Here is a 14,212-nt window from a genome sequence, read left to right as displayed (position 1 = left end):
TTTTACATATTCATTTATTAAAGCTTATTTCTTTATGCTTATATAGTATATATTTTATAGAGAGAGTATATTTTCAAATATACATATAAATATACATATAAAAATAAACCCTGGCCCCCATCAGTTAACAAAAAATAATTTCTAAAATAGGCTTAGACAAACAAAGCCAGACATTTTCCTGCAGTCCTGAGGCCATGGCTTATAACAAGTGGGCCTCTTTGAGGCAAGAGGAGTACAGGCAGCTGCTTGCAGGGCTGTAAGGTTTCCCCTGGTAGTGCAGCATGACATCCTAAAAAGCGAGCATGTCATCTTCCAGAGTGTTAGATACTGTATCCAGGCTTTAAATCACCATTATATTTATTGTGTTTATGTGTGATCTGTAATACTTGTTGTGAAATGCTGTATAGTAGATTCTGTTGAAAGCAGTGGTGCCTACTGTTAGTCAAATTAGACATCATTGTTATAGGGGTTATTACCAAGGATAACATGTGTTTTATGTTGTATGGGAGAAACTCAGTGCCTAGCTGTGTATACTCATGTCAGACTGTAGAAAAATCCCTTGTGGTTTTGTGTTTGTTTGTTTGGATTTTTGTTTGTTTGTTTGTTTTTTTAATATACAGAGCAGTTTGCCTGAGCCTGGAGAACAAGGCTGGGGCATAAGGGAGGAGGTGAATTCCACATACTGCCTCTGGGCAGTGGGATGCTCATGAGGCACCGAGTCACTTTGTATTTCTGTTCTCCCCCTTTCAAGTTAAAAATAGGATGGATTTTTTTTTTTTTTTTTAGGGATTTCTTTGGGAAAAAATACCTAACAATACCTCATTTTTATGAGACTGGAAAAAATTCTATATATTTTTAAAAATTAAAATTATGCTAGAAATTGTGCCAGGAGATTAAAAATGCGAAGGAAACCAGAACAAAACCCCTGAACAATGAGAACTATTCTTCCTCTAATCTTTATACATGTAATGTTTTAGGCCAAACAGAAGATGTGATCATGCTCCTGAATTTTGGGGTTGACCCCACTGTTCCAGACGCACGGTCGAGATATGTTGTAGATATCCTGAAAAAGAGCAAAAACTTCAGTGCTGTCAAAGCAGTCAGCAATCACATTGAGAAACGCGCCGCTTCTGAGAAACGGGCAGGTACTGTATGGACTGTATGCTTTTCCTGTTGTAAAATGAGATCTTTTAGATGCAAAAATCGTTTTATTTGTAACTGATAATAGTAGGTGTTTTTTAATGTAGCTTCTCCTATGAGTTGTCACCCTGATGTCCTGTCAGTGTTGGATGTTTTGTCCTTGCCTGAAGGTGAATAGCATGTGAATGCTGCCTGACATGTTCGTAGTATATCATGCAATAAGTAGCTGCAAGTTGCTTTAAATTACTATAAACCACTGTTTGGGTGTTGTTTTTTTTCTCACCCTTAACATGAGGCTCCTGCCCTGCCACAGAAACTGCTTCTTTTTGATACTTTCTCAGTTTTAATCTTTTACCTCTAATTTCCTTTTTGGAACACAAAACATTTTGTTTAAGTATAAAGGTGGCATGTTTAAAATGCTTTGAGTAACAAAAAATACTGACATAAAAAGAGAAGCTCTGAAAAGATGAACACATGAGTGAAAAGTTACTGACATTCTTTAAAGCAAAATAATGTTCTAGTAAGAGCTTTTTATTCACAGAGTTTTAGCAGTCTGTGATCTGTGTTGGTGATATGCCGCTTAAACTTCTGTTATTGGAAAATTCTGATATCTGCAGATGTAAGGGAAAAGAGTAGCAGAGCAGGTGATCAAACTAAGACTATGAGAGCCTCTCATAACCAAAAGAGGGGAGCCGAAATACAATATTTCTAGGCAGTATGCAAAGAACCTGTTGTCATACAGAAAGACACAAGTCTTAATTGTCCTGGTGCTAATATGAAATTTCATGAACTGGGGTGATAATAATTTTTTATAAGAGCCTGTCAGTTCTGAAAAGGATTCTGATTTGTCTGGGTTTTATAATTTTCCATTCTGGAAACTAATGTATCAAGTGTGATTGCCCAAATAACGGGCATTTCCTCTTCCACACCAATAAATGAGAATGAGAAAATACACAAGTTGTACAATACCACCCCGATGGGACAGCATCGAGACTGGCTAACCCTTTTACATAGTTTTGTCTGCCCTGACAGACAGGCCAGGCCTGAGCTGCCTGTACTGCAGTATGGCCAGAGAGGTGCTCGTTGGGGCAGGAGATGGGGAGCTGTCTACCTTCTGGACTGGAGGGTCCCTGCGGGATGGACCTTCTTGGCAGCATGGCACTACAGCTTGGTTGCTACTTATATCCTAGCTCTAAAAAAGGCTGGAGTGGGCCACAGACATTTCAAGCAGAGGATCCAGTCCTAGGAGGCCATTCGGAGAAGTTCTTGTGAGTATCCACATGAGAAATGACGGATTGGCCCGTTAGGGAAGATGTTGTTAGAAGGTAGATCCTGCAGCTGATTTTTTTGAGCTGTGGTTTAGACTGCTGTTAAAAAAAAATAAGTCCCAAGCATGGACCTTGCTCATCTTGAAAGCATTTCTGCAGTACAGTCTTTCTGGGATGTCTTGGTACCTGATCTGGTTGTTTTCCTTGTCACTAACCTACTGGAACTTGAAAGTAATACCTGTATTGGCATTATTACTGTATTAGCTCAAAGCATAACCTTTTCAAACCAGAACTTGCTCGTGTCATGGAGATCTCAAAGCACAGATGGAGCAAAAGACTGCACAGGCACATCAAACTTGGCAAAAAACAGTGCTTTTACGCTACATCACTGGGAAAGCACTGAGTTTCATTGCACTTCCATCGTACAGCTCCTGGCAAGCAGATTCCCACAGTTCCTCTTTCTTTACTGTAGAGATCTCTCCTGTACTGCGCTGGATGAGATCTTAGCCCAGTGGTTCTCCCGAGTTTAACACCAATTCCCCTGTCGTGGTAATAATTTGCTTTAGTTGGTGTTCCAGGAGGTTCAGCCTGTCTCTGGTGGTTTTTGGGTTTTGTTTTGGTGGGTTTTTTTTTTTTTTTTTTTTTTTTCCCCCTAATGCACAGCCCCCAAGAGTTTTCTAGGCTGAGTGTAAAATGAGAGGCTGGAAATAAGTCACTGCTTTTACAGTCTGAGGTTTATCCTGGTTGCTAAAAGGATGACTAGCCTTGTTTGTCTCTTTTTCCTAAGAGATAAAGCTACAGTTTTGTTTGGTCTTTGTACCTGAATTCCTCAAAGGAAAGTCAGGCCAAGTCTTTCAGTTTTCATTTAAGGTAATTTATTAGGACATAATTTAAAATCTGCCCTTCCACATTACTTAAGTATCTCTTAAACCTGTAGATATGATTTTGGTGTGGTGGATTTTTTGGGGGTTTGTTTTGTTTACTTTTAGGAGAACAAATAATTCTGTGGCTGTATTTCTTAAATGCCACTGAGGAATCAGTCAGGCTCAGGACACCTGATTAAAACTATGCTGAAAGCATCACTGGTTTTAGTTATCTACTCTAAAAATTCTGGACAATGATACCACTGCAAGGCAGCAGTGTCCTGCCTGCATGCGGATCAACTTGTGAACTATGACCATTTTCATCGTAGTGTATTATGCTAAGGAGTGTATTTGATGAATGTGTCAAATATCCTTTGGGATATGAAGTCCATCGCAGGACTGGCTTTGGCAGTAAGAGTTTCAGCTGCCACTGCACATTTCTGAGAGCCCTGAGCTGTAATGTATTGCAGCACTGCTCTGAAAACATGCCAGCAAGGAACTGGGTTTGCAATTTCTGTTATGTTTTGCAGGGGAAAACGAAAGCAGAGCCATAGCTGATACAGATTCTTTCCTGGATGCTCTTGAACAGTTCATCCAATTCTGCAAGTCTGAAAATGGAGCACATCATAAAAATGTATTGAAGGAAGATGCCGTTAAGCGATTTCTAAAACTGCTGTCTTCTCTGAAAGGTAGAGTGAGTTCCCATTTCTGCCCTTCACAAAATAACTGTGAAAAATGTGTTTGCTGCTCATATACCACTTTTGCTTTTTTACCCTTCCTTCCCTTCCCTGTTTCTGCAAGGGGTATTACTGGAACAATGTGCTTTTGCTTATTTTTACTGTTGTGTTTTGCACTTAGAACAACCAGAATATTCACAAAAGTTCAGTGTTCAAACTTATTTGACTGTCAGCATCAGGGCAAGAAGATGCAAGTGTTGTATTTTGCTGTTCTGTACTTTCCAATTTAATGAGTTCATTATTCTGAAAGGCGTTTACAGTGAGATTGATTTTATTACGTGGTTTGATTGAGTTATGTTCTCCTGACTGTCTTGCAGAAATCCCTGAAGGGGTGGTTTGCGACGTCTCCAATGCCTGTGCTAACAGCTTCGTAAAACAGTTGCTGGAGAAGCAAATGTGGCATAAAGTTTTGCTGCTGCTGACAGGGAAAGCCAGTGGGGAAGAGCCGTCAGGTGGAGGTCTCTTCAAAAACTGCAGCCTTTCAGATGTTGACATTGGCAACGTTATCCAGCGGTGTGAGAGATCGGATAAGCAAACGCACCTCATAAGATGCTTGATTGAACGAGGAGGTGAAAAATTGTGCAGTATTAATGTATTACAATAGACCTGATATGTTATTTGGCATGTTTGGAGCAACACAGTTTCAGAAATACAAACACATGTTTTTTGTGGCTCTGGGTAAGTGTAGCAGCTTGTTGGAGTGCAGTCCATTGGCTGCATCCACCGCCTGTGGCGTGAGAAAACTAGTAAGGCTACATGGGATGGAAGATGTTTTTCAAATTAGATTTGACTTTCAGGGGTGGTAAAAGGCCAGAGATTGTTGTCGCTCCTTTGCTCGTCGTTTCTTTGGTTTTTAATTTCTCTGCCTGCAAACACAGCGTTATCCTGATTGAGAGAAACCGTAAGCCACAGTCTTTGGGTTCTGTGTGTTGTTACGAGTAATTGGCTACTTCAGTGATTTCAAAGATAGGACCAAATGTCTGTCTTTTTTTTTTAGCTAGTGTGGACATAATATTTTTTCTTGTTTTGCATGAGATTTATTCCTAGGGTTACTCTGGCATTTTTCATTTCATCTCATAATTTGATGTTGCCTATATATATATTACGTACACACAGTCCTGCTGCAGCCTTGTGAGTGCCAGAGGTGCAAGGAGGCTTCTTGTTCCCGTCAGTGACTGACTTTGCCTTTCTGGCCTTTCTGTCTTCCTATTACAGCAGGAGGACTGGTTGCTCAGCTTAATGGGAGAACAGAGGAGATTCTGAAGATTTTCTTAGTCAATAACTCTTAAACAGATACATGTAAAAAGATGGCCAAAAAGAATGTCGCCTGCTCAGCAGTCAGCATGTACCTTCATCTGTTTAGAACTTTCTGAGGTTTTCAGATCTGGCATATCAGATTTAACCCTTGATATTTTCATGTCCCTCACACCAGCTCTGCCAGATGGGATTGGAACCAACTCCGACATACCACTGCAAATATGCCTCAAAAAGAATTATTTTGAACTGGTATATTTGCTGCTGACCAAAGGCGCAGATCCTCAGAACATCTCCATGGAACAAGGAGATACTCCTTTGCATGCTGCCGTTTCCATCTGCTTAAATAACAGAGGTAAGGCTTTCATCTGCCCAAGCCCAGGGGACACGAAGGGCTCTGGCACGTGTGAGCCGCTCATTTTCACTGCAGCTGTGGAGAACAAGCCCATTCCTTACCTGCCCGGCACACTGCCGCTCCTGCGGCTGTTGGCGATGCAGTAGCAGCGGATGGGGAGGTTTGGCTGTGTCTCAGTGCCCAGAGTTTGCAGGGCAGGGGATACGCACCGGTCTTCGTTAAGCCGATGTGTTCCCTCTTGGGGTTGCCGTGGCTGGGACTGTGAGGGGAGTCGCTGGCAGCACAGGGGGAATCAAGCAGCTGTAATGTCTCCATCAGTCGCTGTTTTGAGAACGTATTCTTGTTTAATCAAGTCGATGTAGAAAGGAAGGTTCCTCTTTGACACCCTGTAAAAAGTGTAGTAGGCGGGAACGAAGCAAACGGGAAGGATCTGGGGAGAAACAAAGGTAAAGGCAGAGCAATGGCAGCAGACTGAAGGAAATCCTACAGTGACATCTGAAATCTGTTTCCCAGTTTTTGTTCAGTTGCAAACTGAGGAAAGTTTTGCTCAGAGGAGGAGGGAGTGAGAGGACTGTAGGGCATACATAAAAATATAAGAAGTGAAGATAAACTACCAAATTAAGCCCCAAAGTCAAGTTTGATTTTTAAATTAAGAAAAAAAAGTTGAAGTTGAGTTGAAGTATTAAAATAATGAAAAATACTGAATTTATTCATTTTTAAAGCACAAACATTTCATTAATATCTTTAGAGAGGTTAAAAGCGTAGTTACTGCCAGTTGTAAATTTTAAATCAAAATATTAAGAAATCCAATGACAATATCTCAAGTATTTTTCACCTTGTAAGGTTTTTGAGGTGGAATTTCTTTCCAATGATTTTGGCCTTATCACTATTTTACAGTTAGGAAAGAAATGTTTCACATATATTTTCTGGTTTAAATCACATAGGTAATCTGGATTAAATCCAGAATGCTGTAGAGTATAACTTCTTTTTCTTCCCCTGGGGAGGTATTGGACTGATTTTGTCTTGTAGGAGATTGCTCTAGAGACATCAGATATCAGGAAATAATTGGGATTTGCCACAGGTTATTTTAGTCAACCAAAGTTATCTGCAGCAGATTACTTCTGGATGGCATATTAAAGTGAACCAAATGGCTCCAGAGCAGTACCCAGAGCTGCTGCTTGTCCAGATGACCAGAATCACCAGCCTGCCTTGGGCAGCTTTCAGGGCTGATGTTGGAAGATGAGCGATCTGCACCCGGAGGTTAAGATAGGAGTGAAATTGACTGACGCTACAGGAACAGTTGCAGCACTAGGGATTTCAAAAGCTTTGCTGCCTCTGTATTGTTTTCCCTGAATTTTAGAAAAGCTCGGTTTTGAGCTGTTTCAATAAGTGTGTTCTACAAACATGAAATGTAGATTTTTTTTTTTCTTTTGAAAGCAAATTGTTTTTCATTTAATAGCTATGGAAAAAAGTGCTAAAAAGTCTTGACCTACAAAGTAGCTTGTAAAGCAAGTGATTGTTTGTTTGTTTGTTCTCTTGCTTTCAGATGGCACTGGTTTAAACATCCTGAACTATCTACTTGATCTCTTTGCTTCAAGACCTTCTGACTTCCCATATCTTAATCCAAACATCCAAGATGAAAATGGAAATACGGTCATGCATATTGTTTTTCAGAGAGGATTTTCAAAACAGGCTAAGAAAATAATGGAGTCATTGGCCAAATTTGATATTAACTTCAATATAAAAAACAAATCAGGAAGAGATGTGAGGCATAGAATTAAAAAAAATGACCCACTGCTAATTGCATGGAATAATGCTGCATTGGAGAAAAAGAAGTACCGGCAGGAGGTAGCAGGGCCGCCGGTTAAAACGTCTAAGCCCATTCCAGCCTCTGAGATTTCACAGCCAAAGAGCACAGGGCGTACTTCGTCTGGGTCCTCATTAAAGGCACCATCTGGCAGTGCAGTGCATAATGATTTAAAAACCCCGTGTTCTGCAAAGACAAAGAAAGATCACTTTGCAAAGCAGGAAACAGAAAGAATAAATAGCCCCTTAACGCTGCAGGAAAGCCTATTGCAGGAAATCAGAGCTTTAATTCAGCAGCTGAAATTGGGTGACACCCTGAAAAAGGATCATCCTCTGGTACAAAAGCCATCTTCAGCTCAGAGTAATTTGCAAGAGAGAAGTGAGTCCTCGCAACCTTGTGGAAGCATAGCTTGTTCTGAAGGAAAAGGGCATGATTGGGAGAAAAAGAAGGGAGCAGAAGAATTTAGTATGGCCCTGCCTAATGGAGAGAAGGAAGAACTAGAGGAGGAGAAGGGGAAGATTGTGGATATTGAGACTTATGTGCAGGAGTTCGATAACATGACCTGGGAAATCGAGTGCACTCCTGAAATGCTGAAGACATTGGGCAGCAAAGCTGTGCCTCATTATCTGAAAACTAAAACTATAATGACAATTAAGCAGCTTGGCAACGGGGAGTGGACGAGGAGCCTTCAGAAGCCACTGAAACACTTGAAAGCTGATATCCAGCTGTATGAGACCAAGTTGGGCAAAGGTGCAAGAATGCTTTGGGAGCTTGCGATTGACTTTTCTCCTCGTTGCAGTGAGAGTGCGGAAAAGATTATGGAGACAGAACAGACAAAAAGCCTTCCAGAAAAATCAGGTAGAGTTTACACGGAAATAATCAGAATTTGGGCCATTGTTCTTGACCACTGCAAGCTGAACCGTGTCTTAGATAATATATGCATTTCCTACAATCGTGGTTTATCCTGCATCTTGAGGAAGAAGCTCAAGGGCATAAATGAAAGACATGAGAACCACAATGTGACAACACAGAAGCGCATTCCTCGTTGTTACGTTGAAGACCCAGAGGCGGAAAAATCAAAAGAACATACCATACCTGAGTATTTCCCTCCAGCCAGCGCAGCGGAATTGGAATACAATATAATGAAATTTCACAGCTTCAGTACAAACATGGCGCTTAACATTATCAATGACGTACACTCTTCTGTTGAATACCCGTTCCGAGTTGGGGAGTTGGAGTATGCGGTAATTGATCTCAATCCAAAGCCCATGGAACCAATCGTTTTAATTGGGCGAAGTGGGACAGGGAAGACAACTTGCTGCTTGTATAGGCTTTGGAAGAAATTCTATTCGTACTGGGAAAAATCCACCCTGGCAAATGGTCCTCTGCTGGAGCGGCAAACCTGGCAGCAAAGGCAGTGCAGTGAGGTTGAAAAGGCTAGGTTGGAGAAGGAAGAGTGTGAACTAAATCAGGACAGTGATGATTCGAGTGAGGAGCAGGAAGACCAGGACAGCGAGGATGAAAAGGTGCCTGCGGTCACAGCTGGTGCAGAGGTGAATTCATGTGATGACCATGAAGAAGACCAAACGCGTAGCGCGGAAACATCGAACAGGTTGGAGCACCTGCACCAGATCTTTGTGACAAAAAATCCTGTCTTGTGCCAAGAGGTTCAGAGGAATTTCATTGAACTTAGCAAGTCTTCCAAGGTAACCAGTCACTTCAAGCCTCTGGAGCCAAATGTTCACAAGCTACAAGACATTAAAGATGAAAATTTTCCACTCTTTGTCACCTCCAAGCAGTTGTTGCTGTTACTCGATGCATCCATGCCTGACCCATTTTTTCCAAGAGATGAAGATGGAAGCCTTAAAAGGACTATTGTTGGTTGGAGTCCTCAGGAAGACTTGGTTGTACCAAATTGGCAAGACGACGATGAAGAAGGTAACATCGAAGCAGAACATGGTGATGATGAAGGAGCTGCAGATGCATACTCTAAGGAAAGTGACCCTCGGATTTTTGTGACTTACGATGTGTTTGCAAATGAAATATGGCCAAAAATGATAAAAGGCAAAAGCCTGTACAATCCAGCACTGGTTTGGAAAGAAATAAAGTCATTTCTGAAAGGATCTTTTGAGGCACTGAGTTGCTTTGGGGGTAAACTCACTGAGGAGCAGTACAAAAAGCTAGGCCGAAAGAGGTCACCGAACTTCACGGAAGACAGGAGTGAAATCTATCACCTCTTTTGTCTTTATCAGCAGATACGATCGCAGAGAGGTTACTTCGATGAAGAAGATTTGCTGTATAATTTATCTCAGAGACTCTCAAAGCTCAGGGAGCTGCCGTGGTCCATCCATGAGTTTTATGGTGACGAGATACAGGATTTCACCCAAGCTGAGCTAGCACTGCTAATGAAATGCATCAATGACCCTAATGCTATGTTTCTAACTGGTGACACTGCCCAGAGCATAATGAAAGGCGTTGCTTTTCGTTTCAGTGATCTGAGATCACTGTTTCATTACGCAAGCAAGAACTCCGTGAACAAGAAGCAGCGTGTTAGAAAACCAAAAAGGATCTATCAGTTGTACCAGAACTACAGGTCCCATTCAGGTAGAGTAACACATTTGTTTATGATCTGAGCCTGTGCCCTTCAGATGTCACTAATGACTGAAGTTTTCTACTGGCCAATTCAAAGCGTCTCTAAGCGGCCTGTTTGTTTAAGAGATCAGATGATCAGCTTTTTCTGACATGCAAGTTCTTTATTTTGACATCTCAAGTGGAAAACCCAAGAATAAACATCTTTCAGATTGTAATTTTTTTGAACGCTCGTGATTACTGCGTGTCTTGACTGCATTTGTTTGAAGGAAGACTTAACAAATAATCATAATCATTTCTGTTGTCCCATCCCCAGATTGCTAGACTTTGCAGCATGGGTATACTACTGTTTTTCTTACTTGTTTCTCGTTTATGACCTTTATTCTGGGAGGACACTGCTAAGCCTTTGTAGCATGCTTTCTGGTCTTTACGGGCCCAGGAATGAGATTCACTCAAAATGGAGAAACTTAAAGTGGACCTTACAGCTTCTCTTCTCTGACTAACGTTTTTTGTCATGATATTTCTTAATTTCAAAATTCTAACAAACTTTTAAAAGTGTGTTTACGAGAGAGTATGAGACTTCAGTCAGGGTGAGGTGTAAAGTCTGTGTTCTGCTTACTGCAGGTATTCTCCATTTAGCATCTGGAGTGGTTGATTTGCTTCAGCATTATTTCCCCGAATCTTTTGATCGCCTTCCTAAGGACTGTGGTCTCTTTGATGGACCAAAACCTACAGTCTTGGAGTCCTGCAGTGTTAGTGACCTAGCAATTCTGCTGAGGGGCAACAAAAGGAAAACACAACCCATTGAATTTGGAGCACATCAGGTTTGCTTTTCTTAGGTATATGGCTTTTTGCAGATTCTTCCAGCTCTGTTGCTAAATCATCATTTTTTTATGGACTGCCCACAACTTTCTCTTTTAAGACCTGGTATCTCACTGATAAATTATGCTTTTTAAACTTAGAAACCTTTATTGTGTTGGTTTCTGTGTCTTAATACACGTCTGGCTCTTTGTGTTCTTTTTTTGCATCAGGTGTTTCCTGTCCTGTCCTTTCTAACTCCAAATTTTCTTACACCAGATCTATGACTGTCTTCTCATACCATGCATTTGTAAGTCTTCTCGTGGCAGCTTTGTAACCTTTTCTGTGGAGTGTGCTGGAATGATTGTGTTAAATGCTGTCTGGTTATGAGAAAGCTCTTGCATTATCGTGACGTTTGTGTGCTTTCTCTATGAGGCTGTTACCTTTTCTTGCTTCCTAATACATTCTTTTCATTAATGTATTTTGTGACAGGTGGTGTTAGTGGCAAATGAAACTGCAAAGGAGAAGATACCCGAGGAGCTCAGTTTAGCACTTGTACTGACAGTTTATGAAGCAAAGGGCTTGGAATTTGATGATGTACTCCTTTACAACTTTTTCACAGACTCAGAGGTATTTAATTCTTATCCATTTTCTGTATTTTTTGTTAATGTCTTGATTTTACAACTGGTGTAATTGGCCTCCCAGCTGGGGAAGGATTAATTGTTTTCTCTGAAGGTGGTTGGTTTCATCACAATAGAAAACAGAGCTCATAGGTTTATGAATTAATACCTCTTCCCTTAGTGATGCATTTTCCTTCAGGCTGTTGTAATTTAAGGGAGAACTTTGGAGTCCACACAACAGCGCACCCTCTGCCCACACACACTTCTGCTACATGCCAGGACTACTTACAGCATGTCCCTACCAGCTGCTCCCTGTCAGGTCAGAACAGTTGGAGGGACACTCCATCACCTTGGCATACCCTTTATCTTACATGGAGGTTCTGGGTTCCAGAAAAGCACCTTAGACCCCCTGCTTTGCATCACCGCTCTGTTCACTGTATTTTTGGTGTGCTAGCTCATACACTTGAAATCATTTGTCAAAGTGCTTTTTTTTACATTAAAAGCTTAGCAAAACAGATATGTTTAGAATCAAATAGTGTCTGTACTTGTTTGGAGGGAGAAGCTGTGCTCTGTAGCAATCCAAACTGTAGCTCCAGCAAACTCATTCTGGTCTAGCTCAGGAGTGGGCAGAAACCAGGATGGTCCCTGTAGCTGGGATCATCGCCCACGGAGTGGCCTTACGTAAAGAAGGCTTTTTTTCTGGAGGCGTTTTGTATTTTTTATTTCCTTCCTTTTCTCCCTTAGTCGTTCTCCAGGGAGCTCAGACCCTGCCCCTCCAAGGTTTCCTCTGACTCCAGACCTGGCAGGAGTGCAGTCCTCAAGGCTCCTTGCAAATAGCTGAGGACTGCAGAAGCCTCGCTGTTGTTGCTGGGATGTCACCAAGCCCCCCGGCCCCTGCCCCAGCAGGCAGCATCCTTACTGAGCATGCCTGCAGAGACTCGAGAAGGCTCCCAACTGAGTTGCTCTGCAATTAAACAGTCCATGGGAACATCTCTGTTGCAGGTGCCCTCTGCCTCTAGCCCTTAAGTGTCTCAGCTGTGGTTTTCAGCAGATGAAAACGGCAGATACATGAAGGAAAACAGGGCAGCTTACTCGTGACGCTTCATAGAGGCTAGTAGACATGATGTGGTGAGGGCAGAAGGGAAGAACTTGAGCTGAATGACCTTGAATCTTACTGAGATTTGGGAACCGTATTATACTGGCTGTCATGATAAATTTCTCGAAGTTGATATCTTTGTGGTGATGTGAGTTGTGCTCAGAAAAACAATGAACTGATAGCGGAGGTCAGACTTGAGCGTGTTGAGCATTTTAACTCCACTCGACTAATGCCTGTCAGGCCTGGAGAACTGTTACCGTAGCATTCTTCCGTTGCCTGTGACTCGTGAGCAACGGAGTTGATTTGAGCAGCTTAACAAGCGGGCAGGAAGCAGCTCACCCCGGGGTGTTCTGGTTTTGAAAAGCTGAATCTCTGAACTGTTGTGAACACGGCAACTGTGGCTGTGTGCTGTTTGTATTTCTTGGGTTTGCTTTTTATTGGGCTTGAAAGCAAGATTTGAGATGAATCTTGTTTCACGAAGCAGGATTCAGTGAACAATCAAAAAAGGAAAAACCCCCAAAACCCAGGAAACTGTTGACCGAATTGATACCATTAGCTGGTTGTCATTTGGTAATTCATTACAGGCTTAGGAGTGTTTTCAATGATGATTTACTACAATTGTGACTTCAAAATGCATTTTTCAAGAAAAGTTTCCTTATTTTTTTCCCATGAGGAAGACAGTTAACCTGTGTCATGTTGCTTAAAGCTCTGTGTGTATATAGGAAGATAAAAAAAGAGCACTATTTCAGCCTTATGATTTTTTTTCAGTTTGTGTCAGAAACTTGGCAGTATGCAATCAGGTTTCCATTAAATACCAAAAAGGAGGAAAACATAACAACTTAAAATATACTTAAGATTTTCTGGGTTGTTAGTTTTGTGTGGGATCAGGAACCTGCAGAAAAAAGATGGGATCAGGCCCTACCATTTTGGCATTTGTCACGTGGCATAAGAGTGTACACCACCATTCTTCTCCCACACTTAACATATGTTTAAGCATGTTTGTGCACATTTATGGGCATTTCTCACGTGTACATACATCAGAATCCAATATTCTCTGCCCATGCTTTTTTAGATACTCCCCATGAGTATTTTTTTTGCTCATCTCTGAGCTTTCCTCCATGGGTGCGGTGACACTGCACTCCCTGGCTCAGACCAGCGCTCGCTGTTACTGGTGTTCCACAGTGACCTTAATACATTCACTGGGTGAATGACCAGCCCTTGTGCCTGTGCCACGGGAGGGTGACAATGTATGCCTCTGTGGGATAGGGTTGGGTCCACCTCCACGACTTCAACCCTTTTGTTTTGTCCATGGCTGCCTCCACCCCCTTCTTCTCCCATTGGGGTTTACATGAGCCGTGATGACTTGCATGCCAAAGATGATGTGCCACATGGCCCTCTTTAATCCTGCCAAGGTGAATGATCTGGGTCCTGTTCAGAGAACGGCCTCTTCAGCTCACCGACCAAAGGACAGTAGCCCCTTGCTTCTGTTTGTGTGGCTTCTGCTCGCTCCAAGTCTCCAAGTCTTCAGGGATGGGGTTTGGTGGGTTGTGGCCAGCCAGCCGACAATTCGTTCATGGTGAGGGCAGCCTGATGTGTTCCTTTTCCCCATAGATGGGTTATCCATTGTAGGGGCATATCTCCAGGTTTAGCTGGAAATTTACAGTCCACTCAAGGAGGTTTTTATG

At 42.0% G+C, this 14,212-nt stretch overlaps 1 protein-coding gene across 1 annotated transcript in view; it reads left to right on the top strand.

Annotated features, from left to right (window-relative positions):
- Positions 1-14,212, top strand: part of TRANK1 (tetratricopeptide repeat and ankyrin repeat containing 1) — a gene marked incomplete at its 3' end in the record, with an annotated part of 39,291 nt that overhangs the window by 10,538 nt on the left and 14,541 nt on the right. Inside the window, exons 8-14 of the mRNA XM_010155224.1 lie at positions 978-1,145; positions 3,802-3,960; positions 4,326-4,577; positions 5,441-5,617; positions 7,164-10,028; positions 10,638-10,837; positions 11,304-11,441. Coding sequence (XP_010153526.1) covers positions 978-1,145; positions 3,802-3,960; positions 4,326-4,577; positions 5,441-5,617; positions 7,164-10,028; positions 10,638-10,837; positions 11,304-11,441 — 3,959 coding nt within the window. The remainder of the gene's footprint in view (positions 1-977; positions 1,146-3,801; positions 3,961-4,325; positions 4,578-5,440; positions 5,618-7,163; positions 10,029-10,637; positions 10,838-11,303; positions 11,442-14,212) is intronic.

This window comes from Eurypyga helias, unplaced genomic scaffold, assembly GCF_000690775.1.
Source record: "Eurypyga helias isolate BGI_N326 unplaced genomic scaffold, ASM69077v1 scaffold8567, whole genome shotgun sequence".
NCBI lineage: Eukaryota > Metazoa > Chordata > Aves > Eurypygiformes > Eurypygidae > Eurypyga > Eurypyga helias.
The sequence above is the reverse complement of the archived record's forward strand: the minus strand, read 5'-3'. Positions and strand labels throughout refer to the sequence as shown.